The following is a 22,100-nucleotide window of genomic DNA, read 5'->3' on the forward strand; positions in this document are numbered from 1 at the left end:
ATACAAAAAACTCTGAGCTTGATACTATCTCTGTTTTTATTATGGATCCAGACTGCTTCATGGTGAGACTCTGCCAAGGACAAAATCAGATAGTTTAAGTTGCTGCTGTGGCTCGGCAGCAGTGGAGTTCAGTCTTCTCCTGGGCCACTGGCCCTGGAGCATGTTACAAGGGCACACTATGGTGTGGGGTAATGGGAGGCTCATCTCACAGGCATTGCCTGCCAGTTGGTGTTAAGTAAGTGAGACATTGAGACACTGAGATTGGCTTGGCAAACATAACACTGCGTAAGTGTAAGCTCTGCATTGCTGAACCTAACTGCAGATAATACTTCTGAGCAAGGTAGAAGTGGGGAAAACCTAGGATGCTGTCCAGAAGGGGGAAGTGGAGTCTGCACTTACCTGCCGTAAAATAGTTCGCTGGAAGGAAATCTGTTTATCTTTTGGTAGCCAAAATGAAAAATAAGTGTTAAATAATTGATTGAAAGCAGAGGAAAGGACAGAGGGATAGCAAAGGAAGGCAGCGAAGCAGTTCTGTGAATGTTCATGAGAAGCTGCTGCCAAGTGTGAGAGTAGCATTGGAAAAAAACCTCCTAATTGAAAATGTCTCAGACAGGGTGATGAAATCTGGCATGGGCAGAGCAAAATTCTTTGAAGTACTTTACAATTTTTAAGTCTTTCTTCTGATGACAATATTGGAGTTTGATCTGACACTGTGCTGCCGGCAGAGTATCCTTTTTCTTTTTAACTCTGATTTCCTCACTAATACCTGTGTATAGTGGTCATCTCATTGGCTTGGAAGCCATTCGTCTTTCAGTATTTTGGCACTGATTTGAAGGCCTCTTTCTCAGTGCTACACTAAGGCATGCAATGTGCAGGTGCTTTAAAACTAGTGATGAGCATCATACCATACCTAAAGAGCGTAATTTGGGGCACATCTGGAATACAGTGCAGAATACAGGCTTACAACTCATGTTCAGATGAAGAAAAACAGTTAGCTGGATCCATATCTTGCATCATGGAGGCGGGTTTCCCTTCCACTGTGAAAGTCTGGACAGACTCTTGCAAAAGAAAGAGAGAGTGGTAGAGTGGAGAATGGGAAAGGTCTGCTAAACAGAGCAGATACTGATTAAGCTATTAAATAACTGAGAAAAAGGGATTTATATAACTCCTTGAGGTTTTTTTTTGCAAATCAGTTCACACCTTTAAAAAAGGTTTTAGCTCTAGATGCAGTTTGAGAAAGACTAGAAATTCTTACTAGCTTGAATTTCTTAGAAGGAAGACACTCATTCTGCTCAAAATTATCTCATAAACTGAACACCATTCCTTGCATTCAGCAGACATCGTAATTACAATAGCAGTGCTTTATTGCTAGCTAATGCTTTGGTCTTATTTTATAAAACCCTAATAAAATTTCAACGTTTCCATAATTTGTACATCTTTCAGTAGTCTCAAGCAGCATTTTCCAAAGAAGTAATAACTAATGAAAGTTTGTATTTAATTATACTATAATATACTGCATGCGTGCCATTGCCTGTGCTGAAGGAGTCTGTCATATGCAGCTGAGTCCCACTGTCCCACCTACCTCTGAAAACTATGAGGCTCTTCATGTAAATGATAAAAGTGTGGGACTGAGCCTTTCCTAACTGATGGTTGATCACTTATTATGTGACAGCTGTGTGAGTCCTGTCCTAGAAGTGTTATGTGTGTATTTTTATAAACACATGCAAAAGTTAATATTTACATGCACACACACACACATACACACACACATCAAAGTTAAAGAGAGGGTCAAATTCTTCAGAAATTTTGATACAAAACTCCCCAAATTCCATTAGATATTTTGCTTAGAAAAAGGCTGCTGTTGAGGGCCCTCTGTTTGGGAAGTAAGGCAAGCAAGGACTTTCTGCACCTCTCTTCCTGATATTAAAAGCCTTGTGAAGATATATATCAAGTTTATTCCTTTCAAATCTGACCTTTAGCTGAAAAAAGAAAGAACATCCAATTCCATATTAAAATTTTAAAAAAATTTGAGGAAACATTTTTCACAGAAATGGTACTGAAGGTAGTCGCTGTATAGCATTAATTCCCAGTACACTGTCAGCCAGCCAGCTGCGTTGCCCAGTGAGTTTAGCATGACGTTTGCTAGTCAGGAGTAGCAAGGAAATAACCTTCTGTGACCAGCTGTGCAAGCGTTTAATTTGTTTATTCATAATTGTTGCATACAAATGTATATTATACACTATTTAAAAAGCAGGATTTGCCAAAAAGGAGAAAGGCCGTTTTGTTTGCCTTGTCCTGCACGCACTCCTTTTTGTGTACACTGAGATCTGCTGGAGGGTCAAAGGGGATCTGCCTAGAGATCAAGCAAGCGTGGTGAGGTGGGAAGGAAGCTTCTGGCATGCTGGGTGAGCTTGCGGAGAGGTGCATGTTCACGAACACACACATACAGATAGGCTTGCAGCATGTAATAGCTAGAGATGTATGAGAAAAGCATACGGTGCTGACCTTTAGCTGAGCCCCAGGGATGATGGAGAGAAAGGAGGGTACCCAAAAGTGACTGAAAAATTGTTAACTATCAAGCAGCCTCTGAGGGTTGCCAGGGTCAAGAGGAAGCTTGAAGGAAAGTTATTGCAAAGGCAAAAGCAAGCCGGGAGGTCTGCTTGTAAACCTTCTCCCTTTTGCTCTGTTTTGTGAGTCTTTGTTTCAATGTGTGTTCTGGGCAGCAAGATTTTATCAATTTGACCCGTGTCCTTCTGGGTGTGCTGACTTCAAGGAAGAGGTGCAGACATATGAACCTGAAAACTCTGACACACTTAAGGTTGCTGTCACACCTTTAAGGTTTTTAAACAAAAATAAAACAGAGGAGGTTCTCGCTTTCTTCTCTCAGCATATATTTGTGCTGTTGTGTTGGTGCATTTTGACTTGACACTCAAGTTCCAAGTTCTTTGATCACCTGAGCTGCTTGTATGCTGCCGTGCAGTCAGCACCTAGTTGACATGTGGCACCTCAGTCCTCTTGCGGGGCAAGATATGAGTGCAAAGGAAGTGTTGGCACATGTTTCATCCTCTCCCTCCATAAATCCAAGAAAGCCCCAAGATCTGTGCAGTTGTGTGCGGACACAGCTTGTGCTCACCAGCTGGCTTGGACACACTAGGCGCACTCAAAGACTGCAACTCGGGACAGCGTGGACAGCTTGAGATCCTACAATTGCATTTCTTTCTCTACAAATGTTTCCACGGTTATCAGAGGAATGGAGAAGGTATTCTTAAGGAATGTTCCAACTGACCTATGTCTCAGATGAAAGATCAGTAAATCTGAATTTTTCACTGAAAATCATTGGGTTTTTTTCTCCCCAGCCCTATGACAGAAATTAATGTCATCTATGGTACATTACAGGATCTGTTGCAGCTGTTATTTTGCTGGAGATGATAGTAACAATCTCAAAAAGAAACATGCTTGAGGGAGGTTGATGTGAGTGCATGCTTCAGTTGCTACCTCTCTCTCTTCCTTCTCCCTTTAAGAGGGGTTTGAGCTGCCGTGGTGGTATGGAGAGACCAGCCCAATGCTGGCTCTCCGTCCTGCACAGAAAGAGTGAACGAGAAGGGCTTCCTACCCTGCTGCAGCACAGAGCTTTACTCGTGTCTGTCGCTCTGCCTGTGCCAGGGGCAATAGGGTGTCAGTATTAGGATACAGTTTATTCCTTGGTGTGATTTCTTGAGATTTAGTGCCTGATCCAGCTATAAGCCTGGGGCAGCATGTGGTCTGCGAGAGTTGTGCTCTGCACGGCCTGAGCTCACTGGTCCCCAGTGCGAGGACCTTGTGCTATGGTGGGAACTAATTGGTACAGTTTCCTGGAGTTCCTCCGACCCATATTTTGCCTTTTAACAAATAAGATTATGCCAAAGAACTTGGCATAACATTGTTACATAGAGGGATTTGGCAGGCAATTGGTATTGGTGTGTTTTGTTCCTTTGGAAGCCAAATTGAACAGTGTGACTGAAAGCTCATTGGGGCTTAAAAATTTGAAAATTTAAGATTATGTTATATTTTGGTAAAAATAATAATTTGTATTAAAGCACCTTTTAGTGGAACAAGTCATTTTTCATAGTTAATTTTCAGTGCTTTTAGGCAGCTTAGGAGCTTCAGATTAATGAAATAACATAGACTTTTTTCCTCAAATAAACCGCTGCAAGGAGTTTCCAATCCTGTTTCTAATCATCACCAATGTGTTCAGTCACTGTAGCAAGTCTAGTACTAAACAATGTTGAAGATACTTAAGGCTGCGTGATACCAGTAGCCCTCAGGCACTAGGATGCTGTAGCGATGAGAAACACTGAAGCACAGAGACTTGCCGTGGGGATACTCAGAATGTGGCTTAATCTACTTCTTTAAAGAGCAAACGTGTTTAAGGCTTATTGAAAAGATTCCATGAAAATATGTTTCAGCAAAAAATTGAATGTTTGAAATAAATTCTTCATAAAAAAGATTTTTACACACACAATAATGCAGACAGGAAAGAAAAAAGAAAGGCTATGTTAATCACAAAGAAAATCATGGATTTCAGTTTTTCTTCAGAAAGTTTCAGCTTTTGACAAAATGAAAATCTGTTTTCATATTAACTGAACACCCAAAATAGGATTCTGCGATATAATATGTACACTCTTCATCTGTAAGACCCAAAAATCCATTGATTTAATATATACCCTTCAATTATGGCCCAAGAACCTCTGTTATGTGTATATAACTGTTATATAATGGATATATAGATTTAGGAATATGTCTCACAGGTTTTTCAAAAATATCTATACAGTTAAGTGTCAGATTCTCCCTGAAAATCTTTTACAAATTCCTAAAATAATACGCCTGCAGCTTTAGAGGGCTAAAGACTGCAAGTCCAGTCCTGTGTGACATTTCTTAAGGAAATAAAGTATAAATTTTGAAAGCTAGGTTACTTTTTAGTTTCTACTGATTCAACTAGTAGTTTCAGAACAGTGCTAATATTCAGACTAGTTTTAATATCCTTCAGTATAGTTAGAATTCTGTAGAGCTACGGCAATTTTTGCATATTTGATTTTCTTTTCTGTAAAAAATCTTTTTTTTTTTTTTTTTTTTTTTAATCGGTGTCTGTCCAAACACATGTGTTTTGGACCATATCTTGGTCTTTTTGTAGTTGTGTCCAGGCTTAAGCAGCCAAGAGGTAATAGTAAGATGCTTTCTAACTGTGAACTACGAGGTGGTCCTGTTGTAACAGTGATGATGTAAAGGGGCTTATGCATTGGCAGAAAGCTTAATGTGGATCATTTCCAAATGAGATACGATATGGCAGTCGTTGTTGCTGTATTTTCAGATACATCTCAAATTAGAAGTAAAAGCTATTTGCTTTCAAATGTTTTACAGTTGAAGATAACAGCTTGTCTCAGAAGAAGAAGATAACGGTGGAAGATCTGTTCAGTGCTGATTTCAAAATTCATGACCCGGAGGCTAAATGGATAACTGGTGAGCTAGACCCGGACACGCTGCCACGTCTTCCCTTCACTTATTCGCTCTCTGGGTCCCTCTTTTTTATTTTCTTCTTTACATCTTCTGTTCTTTCCTTTGTTCCTGAAGTTCTATCCTCAAATTTCCTGCTCCAGCTTTCCTCGTGATAAATTTTCAAGCAACATTGCTGTCTTACTATTTTTTATGCAAGGATTCCCCCCAGCTCATGCTGTGCAGTGGGAACTGCAGTCATTGCCCCAAAGAGTGTCCCGAATTCGGTAGGTGGTGGAGCAGGTGGCTGGAAGAAGTGGTTGGAGCACTATCACCAGTGATATTGTACATAAACAAATCTTCTGGTTTATATTCCCACATGAAAACGGGTTTTTTGCCAGCAGAGAGGTGAAATGTTGCTAAGCAACTAGCAAAACAGTGGTCCAGCAGCAGCTGGGCCAGTTCTTGCACGCCGGCCATGTGCTCTTTTTATCCTATGTGGCTGTAGGTTTCCTAGTCAGGGGAAAACAGAATAATACTGGCATTAACGCAGGCAGTATTTGCCGGAGTAGATCTGTTCTGTGGACATTTATTCCCACTCCTGCTGGAACTCGTTGCAGTCTGAAGAAGGTTTGGCTGGAATGAAACGATTTTGGCCATGCTATTCGTTTATGTTCCAGATTGGCTTCTATTATTAGCTAAGTTATTAGTCTTTCTTTTGAATTTAGTGAGGAATTGGATCAAGTCCTTACCCGTGTTTGGCTTTCCTTTTCTGTTACGCCCGTCGGGACCAATGTTAATACCTGCAATGAAAAGAGCGCGTGTTAAAGGGCTGTGCTGAGTTAAGGTGTTCCCCAGCCGCCCTCAGCACAGCTCTCTCTGACCTCTCCCACCGATTCAGCCACGCTTTTCTGGTGGAGAGGCAACCGCAGACGATACGCAGCTTCACAAACGCGCCGGCTGTCAGGTAGGAGCTCCTTTTCAGGTTGCATACTCTGGAGGAGCGCTGCTCCCCATAACCACGTTTTGTGAAGAACGAGAGTGGAAACATTAGCTGCATCGATGCATTCCTCTTTAGGCACTGATGTCCCCCGTGGCCCTGATGAAGGAGGAGGTGCTTTCCTGAGACCTTTGCTGCTATTTTTTTATTTGGTAGGACCTGACAGAATGATAATGATTTAAATATACTTTTGTGTGAACTGAGAATGAATTATCATCATGAAACTGTTATTACCTCCCCCTCTGATGAATATAGCTTTTCATGGATATAAGATGCTCTTTTTTTTCTGCAAAACTTCAGTCTTCTGCACAAATACAATATTTTTTTGTTTTCCCAATTATAATCACACACTGACACTGTATGCACTTTTTATTAAGAGTCCAGTAGTGTCATGCTGACCCCGGTGCAATTTAACATCAATCATCTGCCTTGCTTGATCTGAAGTTACTAAAGTATTATTTCTGTAAAGGATAGAAAACAAAGTAGTTTGTGCAAAATTATATCAGTATTTTAGAAAGAGTTGTCCTGCTGCTGTCCTATTAATGCCATACATTCTGATTTTACTACACCTAGAGAAATTTAATGAAGCCAGTAGAAATTCTCTAGATTTACCCAGGGTAACTTAGCTTTTAAGGGCAAAACTTTAATTTACAGTGCCATTCATCAAAGGACCCAAAGCCATTTTACAACATTAATTACGTTTTTGCATTGTGGTTGCTTTTCATAGCTCTCTGTTCCTGCATAAGTGACAAAATCTTGATTAAGATCACTGACAACTGAGACAAAAGACCAGTAGCCCTGATTCCCAGCACACATTCCTGCTGTTCTAATGTTCTTAGTTAAATACAAATGAAAGACTCTGAAAATGCTTAAGCAAAACTAGTAAAAACAAGGGTACTGCAATGGCTTAGCAGAAAAATTTTATGTTTAAAAGTAGGACCCAATGGGCAGAATGAGTTTAAGCTCTGTGGGGAATCAGCCTAGTTGTTAAAATCTAGTTAGTTGTAGTATATCCTTGTTCCCTTTCTTCTGCTGTTAATTATATATCAAAACACTGTGGTCAGAGAGCTGCATACAGACTGCAAAATGCAATCATTTTGGCTCCTTCCAAATCTATATTTCATTCTTTTTTGTTCCCTCTTCATTATTGCAGAAGATGGGAGTTTGCTAGCCTCACCAAAGATGAAGCATGTTGTACATTTAGGAGTATTTGAGTCATCCAAGTGACTTTCTTTCAAAATAATTCAGCCAGCAAAGTATCTGTGTTCTTTCAAATAAGCGAGGGGCTAATTCAAACCCACTGAAGGAATAGTACCTTTCTTTTGACTTCAGCAAATCATGGACTGAGCGTTAAACTTCCGACAAAGAAAATTCCCTCTCTTCAGTATGGCACTTACAACCATACTGAAAGCTCACTGAAATTGTGGGGATGCACTGATTTTTAAGCTTTTTTTTATATACATATTTGGAATGGGCAAGTGGAAATAATGTGTTTCCAAGTAGTAGCTGTCATGCCATTGATTTCAAAGGAGCTAAGAAAGTGAAAATCAGGCTCAAAGTTGATATAACTACATTTCCAACACAAAGACTGCAAGATTTCCCTAGGCTTTCAACAATGACTTGAGGCTAGTTGATAGATATTTTTGCATCCTTATTGAAACTGCTGTTAAATTTACTGATGTAAGGTGAGAGATGAGCCAAAAATGGAACTTTGGCTGAACCTCCTACGATTTTTTTTTAATGTTGTCAAATTCCATTTTTAGGAGGGTTTAGGGAGAGCAAAGAATGTTTTGTTTAATCAACAGCTGCTTTCAGCATCTTCCACTGCTGCAGTCATCATTGCCACTGGATCAGTATGAGTGCTCAAGAGCAGAGCAACACATTCATAGGCCAGAACTGAATGCTCCAGAGTTTGTTTTTATTTCCATTTCTTCCAAGGATTGCTTAGACTTGCCCCATAGCATATGTTAACCCTGGATTTATTGTGAAGGTTTGTGTCTTCAGGACAGTATAGCAGGTACAGCAGTATATATGGTAGATATACAGCATAGCATGTTTGATATGCTATTGGCGATCAGGTAGCACACCATGACATCCACCTGGCCCTGCGATACAACTGCAGAGAGTCCAAGCTGTGACTCTCAGATACATCTATGCAATTCCTCATCTGCTGCGCCACTCTATTCACGATTCAGTACATCGCATCCTGCGTTGTTCTGTTATCATCCTCTATTGTGAACTTTCCTTAACTGTACAACTATAATTATGTTGTCCATATGCTAAGCATGCATGCAAGCTCCAATTATCAGCTGTACTATGCTCATTTCATACTGTGTATCTTTAAATGTTGTGTTTGGACGTTTCCTCGTTTGCCTATCCTCCTCCGTACAGTATCACAAGTGTCCTGCGCCCGCCTTTTGTCAGTCCTCTTGTGAATGACAGATGGCCTGCTCGTTAGTCTAGTCTCTAACTGCTTATCGGTTATACTCAAGCGCCACATTACCTTGTAATTAGACTTCACAGCTATTATGCTTCTCCTCTATTCCTCTAGTTTGTGGTTCTGATACTGGATTTTAGCTAAGTTTACTGAAAATCTCACTGCGATTCTGCCACGTTCCCGTAACAGCGGACCAAAACCAGAATAAACTCAGGTGTTGGTGCTGGTGCTCGGTTGTCTGATTTGTCCTGAAAACAGTGACTGTTGCCTGAACACGACCTGAGAAGCAAGCTGGGCTCTGAATGCTTTCGCTGAGCCGCAATGACTTCTGTCAGCTTTGAATCTGGCTCCCTGTTTTCTCTTCCCTGCCTCTCGGGATCGCAGGAGCCGTCGTCCGTTTTCGTGGGGAGGCGGCATGATGTCAGAGCAAGCGGCAGAAGTGAATTGCATACACCACTCCGGGAGAGCTCTGCCTGCCTTTTCTTTTCTTTGTACTTAGTGGCAAACACATTTTGCCCGCGCTGGAAGTGCTCTGCTGCTATTGTCATTAGAAAAATACAACAGCAGCCTGTATTCTCTGCACTCGGTTATTGCGACTGATTGGGTGCAATGTGTCATCTTTACTTTTTGGAGGATATTATCCAGCCTTCGTGTTGGCATGAGTGCATATAGCAGTGGTCACTGCCAGGGGGTTTTGGCTGTATGTTAAGTGACTAGAGGCTCCAACTAGGAGAGCATCTCCTCTTGCTAGACGCTGGCCAGACGTGGTGATACAGCCCTTGCACAGAAAAGGTTGTAGTCCAAGTGAAAGGGTAAGGGATGAAAATATATGCAATATACCCAAGCAGTGAGGCACAGAGAACTGAAGGACATGTTCACGGTCATAGGAAGTTGACTAAAAATATCTGAAAATCAAGGCCAGCTGTCACAGGTCCCTACTCAGCTTGCTTAACCTACAACACTTGCAAAATATTGTTTATTCTTACCCAAAGAGGAGTAGAGGGTAAATTAGCCAAAGGTTCTGAATGCCATTTTCATAAATTGCTTAGTTATTTGGAAACCTGCCTAGCAGTGAGAGCCAAGACCACTCCGTGTCTAGCTTTTGAAAATGGCAAAAAGTGTTTTTATGTCAAAAATCCGTCTGAAAAAATACACTAATAACTAAATCTAAGTATAGTAGAGTGGCCCTTTTGTCTGTAATACTGAACCACATATGTTTCACTGTATGTTTTACTAATAACATTATAGAATCTTCTTAAATCTAATATTGAATTTAATGACCTAGAACTAATATGTTTTATTTACCATGCTGAAAAAAATTGTCTTGTAGTAACTGAGGTAATTTATTTCAGTTTACCTTTAATAATACTGCTCAGCTCAACAAACTTGGATAGCCCAAATGCCCCCAAGCCTATTCTGGGCAATGTTAATTCATTGCAAAGTACTGATAAAAGCGCTGATGCATTTCAAATGATGTGGGTGCATGTGGAGTAAATGAATTATTTATAGTTTGCTTTATATAGATATCAAGAATTTTGTTGGTGCTAATATTTTTCATTTTTAAAGAAGGTTTATGTTATGGTGCTACTTTTACAGCCCTGAAGAATAAAATCTCATTGTTAGAGAAATATAACATGGTTAGCTGGAGTGCAGGCTTCTCCAAGGGCCAAAAAAATGACTGCAGACTGGTGACCAGCTAAACTGTAAGGCAGTGGGTGCCTTTCCCCTGACATTGCTGAGCTACTGGAGTGAAAGAAAAAATCATTGCCCTGAAGTTCATTACCAGAGGGGCAAAATCCTATTCCTTGTACAGTGCAGTTTCCAATCTCACATACGTTTTTGATTTGCATTAGAAAAGTTATATACGTCAGTGCAGGTGCCTTGAATGCAGGTGCTGCAAGATTAGGGCCACACTTTCATCCCAGTTCTTGACTTATATTAAATGGATGTAAACTAGGAACTACTCACAGGCGTTTATCTTAGTATAAATCTGGTGAAAGTATAAAAGAAATTTGGTTTCTCTATTTGAATATTTGCTTTATTTCCCAGCTTGCTAAACTGAAATCTTAGTTAATTATATTCAATGTATTTTAAATTTACGTTGCAAATGGCTTAAAAGAAAAGGTTTAATGGGCTTAATGGCGCAAAGAAATCTTGTCCCACTCCCAATTCTTGTGTGCCAAATCTCATATCCTAGCTAGTGTTGCAAATGTCTTTGAAATATTTTGTGATATAAACAACTAGTTATCTGGTGAACAGCACATCTATTCATGGCATTTAAGGTTTCAATGAACTTCCAGCCCTTAATTTCAAAGAACACCACAGATCCCCACAGCCTGGCGCAGCTGGATGGGCAAAGTGCTGAGGTAAAGACAGAGTCGTAGAGGAAAACACTGTAGTTATTGGAGGAAAGAAGGAGGAAGGGCTGAGGGAGGGTACTGGTCTAGCAAAGTGTGGGAGTGCGTGGCAGCGCTGGACACACCTCCATGTGCAGAAGTGGCTAGGGTGGCATTTGGAAGCCCTCGGCTGCGATTAGTGACCACTAACGCTATTTAAGTAAGCACATAGCAAGCTTTCAGGTAGTGTTGGTGGCAGTCCATGTGCTTTAAAGACGGTTAATTGCTATTCTCGGTCTAAATGCTTTACTGATGTCCGATGTTGCCAAAACAGAATAAATAAAGGGCTTGTGCTTTGTCTAGACTCTTACTGTAGGAAGGAAGGGAGGAACCTATTAAACCTTTAGAACCATAATTTAGATTTTAGGCCTCATCCTGGATTGCCTTCTTCAGGGATTTCTGCAGGCTGCCTCTTCTGAGAGCAATGAAGGGAAAGCACCTCATTCCCTGCCTTTCAGCTACTCGGCTTTTGCCTAGGTTTACACAGTGACAGTAACCTACATGCTAAAGACAGAAATTCCTGCAATTAATGGCTTTTTAATATACTGTAATAGTCCGTGGAGGCTTCTATATGTAGCTGTTTTGTTTGTTACTGCTAGAGAGAAGGAGAGGAGAAATCAATTTGGCTCTTTCCAAAATTAATATAGTCTGCAGGATGCAGGAGCAAGCTGAGGAGGAGCTCTATACCTTGGCTTTAAACGTGCCCCCGTGCGTTGGCAGTGTGTGCTCGGCTCTGCGGTGCTGGGATGCTGCTGTGGCACCCGCGCTGCTGGCAGGCTGAGAAAACTGCCCTTTGGCATGTACCGCATCTTCCGAACTGGGAGGGAGGAATCTCTTTGCAACTGGAAAAAGTCCTGCCTGTGAAAAATATCCTACCCTAGAAAACCTGAAAAAGTAACCCCATAATGGTCAAGCACTGCTTTTTTTTAAGAATTGTTTGGTGTGCCTGGGCATAATCCAGGGTAGAGAAGTGGGGAAGCCCAGAGACTTACAACAGACAGGTCCCTGCAGGATGTTACAGCAACCATGCACAGCTAGAGCTGCTGTGTGAGTGCCACCGCCCAGGCTCTGCAGCAGAAACAGTGCCGTGGGCTCACTTCTGCTCCTTCTAGGTACAGGTAGCTTTCATGACAAGTACATATATTGTTATATTTATTTCTGTTATTGTAATATTAATTTCTGCAGGTGATGAAATATATACTTTTGAAAAACCATTTTTGGTGCTGCAGTATTTAAATATATTTAAATTAGAATACAGAAGAAGAAGACAGTAAGAAAGGAGTAATAGCAGAGCTCTGGAGTGAGCCTGGGCTGCAACAGTAAAGAAAGATTTGTCTTTACACTTGAGAAGTCAATATTTTCATGTACCTAACCCTACATTTAGGAACCTCCACTGGTAACCCACTTTTTCCAAAGCCTGCTAAACACTGACTGTCCTCCTGGTGTCACTGACTGCTGTTGAGTCTCAGCAGCTCTGAGTCAAATGTCCTACAAGGTACCAAAACATGACTCTAAACACCCACTTTAAAAACAAATACAGCCTCTGATATTCAATCCGGTACCTTTGCATTGCTGCTACAACACTGCATCACACCAGGTTATTCAAGTGTCCGATCCAGGACAGGAGTGGTGGCATGAGGGTCACCTTTGTAAACTGAGATGGAAAGGAGTGATGAGGAGGGTGGGAGTCACTGGGGGGAGAAGCCCAGGAAGCACAGAAGTGCCCTGCACCCACAAAGCTGGGGTGTGAGAAGAGGCACGGGGGAGACGTAGGCAGGGCTGGAGCTGTGAAGAAGGGTGACAATGAGACTGCAAACCAGAAGGGTGATAGCTTAATTACCCTGAATATACATTTATATACTCACCTTAATCACCCTGCATATATATTTACATATTCCCCCTGAATATATATTTTCAAGTGCGGGAAAATATATTTAGTTTCTTGGGGGGTTTTGTAGGGAACAGTTAGCAAATCAAAGAGAACTGGAAGAGGAAAGATAAGGCCTTTTTGTTCCACTTTTGGTTCCGGTTGTGGCACTACCAACAGCCACTTCTGGTAACTACCTAAATCCATTTCCATTGATTTTTAAAAGAGAGCAGAAGAAATACACTTCTTCCCCACAGGCAACTGGATGGTAACACTTTTACATGTTGGAACAGCAAGCAGGTTTCCTATACTTTTTATAGCCCTTAGCAAAAACAGATTCCCCATTTCTCTTTCAAGCCCAGCTTGCTAAAGTTAGAGCTTTTCTCTCAAAGTAACTCAAAAATGAGGCAGTGCCTCCTGCCGTGAAAGTGTCTGCTGGGGAGGAACAGCTATCTGGGAATAATTTGAAGTGGTAAGAGGTGTGGAAGCCAGGAGTGCTGAGCTCTTCTGTGTGTTAAACTTGTTTGCAGATTCAAGGTAAAAATCCGTGAAATTTAGGTGGAAGCTGTCCCTCTGTTGCTCCACATCCTCACCCTTTATGCTGCACCTGGGTGCACAGCAGTGTCTCCACGCTTTATGGGATGCGGTCGGGCAACGCCAAGCAGGTCCATGCCGTGCTCGTGGCTATGGAGCGGCCAGGCTAGTGGCTAATGCAAAGCTGCTGAATTCAGTGCTGGGCCCCTTTACTGCGCCAGACAGACAGAATTATTGCAATTGCACCCAACTCACAGAGAGGAGTCTTTTTATTAAAAAAAAAGAAAAAGAAATAGGAGAGCGGGAGGAAGAAAAATGGGAAGGAAACAGCGCTCTGCCATGGGAAGCTGCTGCATCTGCGGGTGACTTTTGAAGATGCAGCTCACATCAGCCGTGTTTCTGCTGTTAGAGGGAAAGAAACGCACACACCAGTTCTGCCTCTGTGCTTAACAGTTTGAATCCAGTTAGAAAGGGATCCAGTTTTTCTTCTTTTCGTACTGGTTTGAAATCAAAATCAGCTGCTCTCAGAGCCGATATAATTACATTGGCTTTACAGAGAGGTAATTGGGAAAAGGATTCAGCTTTCTATCCGTGTGTTCGTTAGAAACCCGGATGAACAGTTGCGTGTGCAACGTGCAACTGATGGATGCACTTACCCCGTTTTCCCTTGCAAAGTTGGTAATGGTGAGCTGCCAACTGCCCCCAGCCATCAAGTGAGCAGGTGCCAAAAGTGGAACTGGTGTCACAGAAATCATCTTCATCATGACTTTGGAAGGACAGTTGTCATTGCAGCCCAAGTGGTTGAATTTGTACTTAAGTCAAGTTGTTTCCTTTGCCTCTTCAGGGCTGTATAGCACTGAAGGGAAAGAGGAGAGAGCAAAACAAGGTAAGACTGATCTAAGACTGGAAAAGTTTGGGGAAAGTAAGCATCTTGGAAAAAGCAGAGGGAAGAAGTGAGGTTAATAATTCCAGGATGCACTGGGTGAGAGTGTAAAGGAGTTGTGAGGAGTGATGACGGAGAAAGGAGAGCTCCACAGGGTGCCTGTCCTCTTGCTAAGCAGCGGATCCTGGTTACACTAACGTCCTGCTGGGATCTCTGGGAGGGATTTTCAGGGCAAGTTGTGTCTTCAGGCTAGCTTGTTATCCATCTTTACATGCCTTCTTTTTGGAGGAAATCTCCACTGGTAATTGGCTTACTTTTGCTTACCTAGGCAGCCAATGCTTCGTTCTTCCACAGTGCCCGGTCTCTTTTTGATCCCTTGTTGAAGACTTTGGCTCAGTGCAAAGTGCATTTTGCTAATTCAGTAACTGTCATTGAGCTTGCTCTGCTGCTCTTAGGCATTGGTTCAACATGGAGTGCTTATCAAGGCTAATTAGAGCTGTATGTATTCTTCCACTTGTCCTCTGTTAACGAACATTAAGTGAGTATATGCAGAAATACCAAAATTTCTTAATTCAGAGATGGAAATATGTACATCTGGTGATTAAACTTTGTATCAGATATTTGTAATTGAAAATTTAGCAGACAAAGATTTACTTATCTAACAAGAAAGTCTCTTGTGAGTTTGGATCTCCTGAGCATATTCAGCTGCTGAACATATTAGAAGCAGAACTTCTTTTTTTCCTTTGAAGAAATGGTATCAGACTTCCATAACTCATTAACTGAAATTTAGAATTAAATGATTATCGGTGATCAAGAGAACATACTTCTGCTTTAAAATGTAGGTATACAAATCTCTCTCCAGTGAAAAGTCAGTTAAGAACAGACGAGATCAAAGGCTTGTCTACCTCGGTATTATGTTTCCAGGAGTGAGGATAAATGAATGCACAGGCAAGAGGCAAGTGCATGTGATCATCCCTCAGCTGCTCCAGCTTCACACTCATTTTTCCTGATCCTCTTGTGGTTTGACTATTTAGTAGCCCAAAATATGTCTATCTTCCAAGTTAGTTGTCCAGTGTCCTCACACATGCATAAAGCTCTTGCATCCACAGGGTCCTTTGCTAAGGAGTTTCCCAGTACTTGTTGCATGAAGAGCTGGTTCCTTCCGTTCACTTGGATATTTGCTCCCATTTACTTTGCTTGATGGTTTTCAGTTGTGGTTCTGGAATACATGGTATCCCCCAACTACTTCTCTCCAGCCACTCATGATTTTGACAGACCTCTGATACATTCTCATATTCAATTATTCCTCACAGTGGAAGCTGATCCATACCATGGACCATCCTTGTCCTTTCTTGTGTATTTTTTATATCTTTCTATATTTTTATATTAAACATATCCCATTTGAGAAGATGTAATCAGAACCACACACAAGTATTAAATAGAAGCATCAGGGTGTAACTGTGTTCAAATGACTTGGGTTTCATGACATTTTAAGGCAAGTGTATTCATAAATACAATTTGTTTGACCACAAACAGAAAGTAGATTTTGCACTGCATTAAAGATCTGCATGTCCCTGTGCCAAATTACACTGTACTGAGTGGCCATAGTGCCCTAAAAGTGTGCAATACAACACCCCAGCATGGCTTTCACAGCTTGATGCAAAACCAGCACTAGTTCTATACTCATGGCTCTGAGTTTTACTTGGCTAACACCTCCTTTCCATTGCTGGGGTGGGGAAGAGTGTCTGGTAGAAGAGGTGATCTTGTAAGTGATTGTGAAGCAGAAGTTGCCATGCACGATGCAAAATAATCCCTGAATTAAATAATACAACACCTCTTAAAAATGCTTCTAGTCTCCAGCTTATCACGAAAAGAACTCAGGGTAACGCAACAAGCGTGGAGAAATGAAAGAAGAAAAATAAAATGCAAGGAAAATGACAGTGGAGAAAAAAATGCCTAAAATACTTGATTGATGGTCAGAAAGATTTCTAAACATGTAAGCAGAGTGTGATGGCCCGGCAGGGAGTTAGCCTTCACAATGCCACCAGCTAGGTATAACCTCCAATTTTCATGTTGCTTCTAAGTCTAAAGTATCAGTTTCTGGGAACAGGTGGTTTACAAGAACACTCACTTCAATTCAAAAAAAAGAGTGAAATAAAGCCCCAAATTTTTAGTTCTCAAAGGCATTATTGAAGCTACATCCAAATGACTCTCCAAAGACTAAACAAATCTGCAATGTGAATGAAACAAATACAGTGTTTTATTTGATTAGAAAAGATATTTAAACAGTATCAGGTTCTTCTGAAGCCTTAAGCCTGATTTTTCAATCCTTAAGGTTTATAACGATTCACAAAATTGAGATAATCAGTTTCAAAGCATATTAACATTGCAGCAAAAGCAAATTACGGTGGCACAGATGGTAAAAGTGAACAAATTCAAGAGAAAAAGACAGTGGGAAATTTTGTAAACTCAAGCCAAGAAAGGAAAAAAAAACACAAAAGCAAGTCTGGAATAAAAAAAAAATCAAAATTACCTATTTGCCACTTACATGATGGTTCTTTTGGCATGTGCTGGATCTTATTGTCCTTGTAAAAGTGAACAGTACCTTGCAAGGGTAAATCCTGCCTTTGCAAGAGACACTGGAGTGGTTGTGTTTGTGTTCAACATTGTCACGCGTGCCTAGTAAGTCAGCCCAGGTGTTGGCTGAAATGTTGGCCTTGCCACACATCTGCTGTAGGGATATCTGCAAAACTTTGACAAATGTAAAACATCCACCTATTCTGCCCAGGCTAAGCTTCCAGAAATTCTTCATGTCCAATAGTCTCATCTATTATCACACTAATAAATGCTCATTCCCCAGTTGGCGGACAATTTTCCTATTTGCTAGTGAACAAGAGCCCACAAGGAAAAGCTGCTGCTGCAGCTGGCATGGGTAGCTCACCTAGTTGGCTGTGTCAGCAGAGACTGGGGCCCGTGGGGCTGAGCCGTTGTGTCCTCTGCACCATAAGAGGGTTAATGCTGATAAGCCAAGTAATGCAAAAATATTTGCGCTGTGTTTATTCTTATTGCTTCAATTGATGGACTGATTCATTTTAGAAGATGCATTTCTTGGAAGATTTATTCATAAGCCATGCTGCTTATTAGTAATTTGGAAGTATTTTTTTCTTATTTTTCCTTATTCTTCTTTCCAGTGGGAAAAGTGTGGGGTGTGAACTATGACATAAAAAAAAGTATTTTTACACTCCCTAGACCTTTCTTTAATATCAATGAGAGCATGTGTTATATACATAAAACATCTATTCCATCCATTCAGTATTTTCCTTCTTCCAGATACAACATTTGTAGGACTTTTATACTACTTTTTACCTGGAAGCATTTATCTGAAACGGAACTTGGTAGCCTGCATAAGATATGACCTTAAAACCAGTAAACCATTAACCTTTATTATTTATTTTTTATTTATTTTTCTGTTTTCAGAGAGGGATTATTTTGTGTAGAATCGTATTCCAATAATTCATATTTCTGTCTTTTTTTTTTCCTGACGGATGCAGAGTGGCTGACATGACTATATTATCAAGCCTGTGTAGATCTGAATATGGAAAACAGGAGAGGATTTGTTAGAATTCTATATTTTGTGTTTGTTTTTCTCCCTGTAGGAGAGGAAAGGGAGAACGTAAGATCAGTGTTCAGTTGCAATCAATTTGGTTTAAGGGAAACAGTATCAGACTATATTCAGGAGAAAACAATACTGAAAATAGCATGTTTTTACCCAGTTTGAGGGGCACTATCACCTTGATCATTGCAGTGAATTTTAGTTGCTCCGTCAAAAAAGATAGATTGTAGTGGGAATAGAAAAGGTCCAGAGAAGGACAAAGAACAGGACAGAGGCATGGAGAAGCACCATAAAAAGAAAGAGAAAGAAATGGCTGGATTGACAAAGAGGTGGCGTAAGGATATAGAAAATAATGAAAAATATAAAGAAGTCATGTTCCTTTGCTTGATAAGACCAAAGGGTGTTCTATGGTTATGAAGCCATCTGCTGAAAGTTGTTAAACCAGGGAACCCACTGAGAAGATATTTTTGGACAAAGTGTTGATGAGGATTCAAAAACGGACCAGTCATTCCTTTGGTAGAACCCCCACCGGGGGCTTCCCACTCGGACCGTGGAGCTAGCGGGGCTCTGCAGGAGCTGATGCTGCTCTTCTAGACTGACACTGCCTAGTACTGGGGGTAGAATAAGAATTTCAGTTAATCATTTATCTGATTTGGTATGGGGTTCCTGTGGGAGCAGATCTGGTCAGAATAGGCAAAGAGATTTGAGACTTTAAAGGGAAAACTATATTCTTAGTTGATGCTAATTTTTTCATTCTCTCATTTGCTGTTAATTTAAAACCCATTAGCTTGTGTGCATAATTGCAGACTGTTCCTCCCAGTAGCCATCCCTTTGCACTTGGTTGCAGTGAATCTCTGTTACCTTTTCAAGTGTCTTTCACTGCTAGGTCCTCTACCCGTGATCGCATTCAATTATTTATTAATGGGTCTCTGCGTGTGTCCAACACGTTTCCATAGACTCTGTAGAGCAGTGCCCTCTTGTGACTAGTCCAAAACCAGAAACCACAGGTTGCTAACCGAAGTGGGGAGGATGCTGGATTTGCTGTCTTGTCTGCCTTGCAAAGCAAAGGCTTTGAGTTCGGGTGAAGACTGCATCTCCTTCAAACTTCTTTTACAACCGGACCTCAACACAGGCATGGGCAGTGCCATAGGCACGCCGTAAGCGATTAGTTAGTATAAAAGGGATCGTGAAATGTTGCACACAAAGGTAATTAAAACCTTACCAGCACGATAGACACCGTTTGATTTGCTTGTTAATATACAAAGATCTCATTCAGTCTGTACTGAAATTTCAGTATCCTGCCCATGATAATAGTAACAAAAAGGAAAATAACTACTTGAAGTGTTCTCTGTCACAGCCACTAATGAGTGTAATTTGGTTGGGGGGGAAGAGCAAGAGACAGAGAAATGTGCAGAGGAATTAAGGAAGCAAGCCGTGGGGTCACATTTTAATGAAAATTTATTCATAGATTCCTTTTCTTCTCGGTGTCAAGCGCATTATTGCATTTACGTGTAGCACTTAGGGTTGTACGTTCCCTTGCGTGGAGCCAGGCTAAAGGAGGCCGGTAAGACCGAGCTGGCGAGGGCGGCAGCACCGCAAGGGAGCGGCCGCTCGGGCCGGAGCGTGAGCCGGCGACCAGTCCCTGCACCAGGCTCTGCACCAACGCGTGGCTGCCCGTAAAGGCCTGGTAACCGAGGGCTCGGCTCACTGCTGCTGCTCTAATGTCTAGGTGTGAAGAGGCACGTGGCGTGAGCACAGCTGCGATGAGAGGGAAGGTGGCAAAGCATTTTTGCGGAAAGCTTTGCAACCCTGGAACACGCCAAGGTCAGCTCAGAGTGCCCTACAAAGTCCCCATGCCACCGCTGTGTATCACAGTGAGGGTAGCGAGCGAGAAGATGCACGTTTTCCTGTAATTATTAAGAATTTGTAGCAGTTTTGTAATTGGGATGATTTGCACTGGATGGGGTTGGAATTGATATACTCTTGAGGATTTCGTGTTCGTGTTTCTCCTAATTGCAGTCTCTCTCTCTTATTTTTTTTCCCCTTATGTGTGTTATAAAAGCAGGCAGAGGCAGGGAAGAGGAGTTGTTTGAAGTAGAAACGAGTTCTCTGCCTCTCACACGGACCTCAGCTTTTCATGCCGGTGCCACTGCGCCGTGGTCTGTGCCGACAGAGTTCTCAGATTCGGGCTCTTTGAAGCAGAGTTCAGTCTAGCAAATGAGAGGCAGCAGCAGAATAATTCCTGGTTTCAAATTTGGAACTAAAATTTCACAGGTGTAGACGGTCTGGATTTCGGACTTGGAGCTGACGCTTTCTCTCAGCAGGACAAAATAATCTTTTTTAGGTTGGATCTTGAAAAATCTGAGATTAGACCAAAAAAAAAAAAAAAAAAGAGAGAGAGAGAGAGAGAGAAACAGAATAACATTACTGATTTTTACAGCCTTCTTAGAGCTTTTGACAAGTTAATTTGCAAGCTAGGGATGCACACTGATAGGGGAATTTTCCTGAGCTATGATTGTGTTTTATTTTGCTGGTCTGACTGTAAAAGCACTGTATGGTTGTGCCAAGTACAAGCTGCTTTGAAATGATGAACAATTAAAATTACTTGTAGCATAGTAAAGCACATTCTATCACATTGCACTTACTTAATATACCAATGCAATGTGTTATACAGCAGTTAGCTACGTTAGGGTAAATTACCTGTTTTTTTTCATTTCAGCCTCTCCTGTAAAAATTAAAAAAAAAAAAAAAAAAAAAAAAGCTAGAAGCAGTAGAAGGATAATGACCCATAATGCCAGAAAGATAAAAATGGGATTTCAGTTGTCTCTTGGAATTAAAGTGATGTTGTTAAAGGCAAGCTGCTCACCATCCCCTGTTGCTTCCTTGCATCAGTATCAGGAAGTATAATAGACCGTTGCTGATTTCTACGCTGCAGATTAGCAAGGCAGAAATAGCAGGAATTGGTGGCGAGGGAGGTGGATTTTAGACAAAGAGCAGTGGCGGCGGCGTTGATGGGTGACGGCTGCCCAGCCCTGTAAGACCCAGCCGGAGGACCAGCTCTCCCCAGCGTGCGGGCAGGGCAAAGCTGTGTGCATGGGACCGGGCTTTCGTTACCTTTCTCCAGACACATCCACCACCATCCTCTTTCCCTCCCTCTCTCTCAATTATTCCAGCATCGGCTTACTGCAACACCAGGGGACAAGGAATGGGAAGTCTTTTCTCCATTTTTTTTCCTGGGAAACAACTCAGTACCAAACCGGCTTAGCTGGTGCTTTGGGTGCTGAATTTCAGTTTCAGTTGTTCATGGGTACATGATATAAATATCAAATAGATGCATTGCAGCGAGTCTTGAAAGAGCAAGAGATCATAATATTAAAAATATCATTGCAACATTCTTCTTTTCTATGTGAATTTGGGATTGGATCTATCCAGCCTTGAATCTGATTTTATTTTGTATTATATTCTCTGCAGTTAAGTTTTACAACTCTTAGGTCATGGCATGGTCTTAGCATTTGTTGACCATTTATTGCCCGTGCTCCTCTGAGGAATAAAACACATCTGCCCAGGGGAATTCAAGTTTGTGGGGGCCTGCTCTCATACTATGCAAACCTTCTTGACTTCAGGAAGGCAGATACTGTCCTAAGTGAGTAAATAATCCTGCAGGCTTAATAAATAAGAGACAATTTCCTCTTCCGTGAATGCAAGTAAAATCAATATTTCTTTGTGCTTGGTTGTCCTTCTCCATTGTCCTCCCTCATATTATGGTCAATGTATTTCATCCTATCTGATACATTTTGTTAATCTTTGACAATTATTTTTCTGTCAGTTTTTCTTTTCTCTGTTTAATATACCCTTTTCTGTGGTTTAAGTAATTACTTCCATTATTTTCTGAGACCTAAGG

The 22,100-nt window shown here is 41.3% G+C and overlaps 1 protein-coding gene across 2 annotated transcripts in view; it reads left to right on the top strand.

Annotated features, from left to right (window-relative positions):
• Positions 1-22,100, top strand: part of DPP6 (dipeptidyl peptidase like 6) — a 424,897-nt gene that overhangs the window by 248,669 nt on the left and 154,128 nt on the right. For both annotated transcript variants that reach the window (XM_062567660.1, XM_062567661.1), the window contains exon 3: positions 5,398-5,496. In XM_062567660.1, coding sequence (XP_062423644.1) covers positions 5,398-5,496 — 99 coding nt within the window. The remainder of the gene's footprint in view (positions 1-5,397; positions 5,497-22,100) is intronic.

Source organism: Rhea pennata, chromosome 2 (genome assembly GCF_028389875.1).
Source record: "Rhea pennata isolate bPtePen1 chromosome 2, bPtePen1.pri, whole genome shotgun sequence".
Taxonomy (NCBI): Eukaryota; Metazoa; Chordata; class Aves; order Rheiformes; family Rheidae; genus Rhea; species Rhea pennata.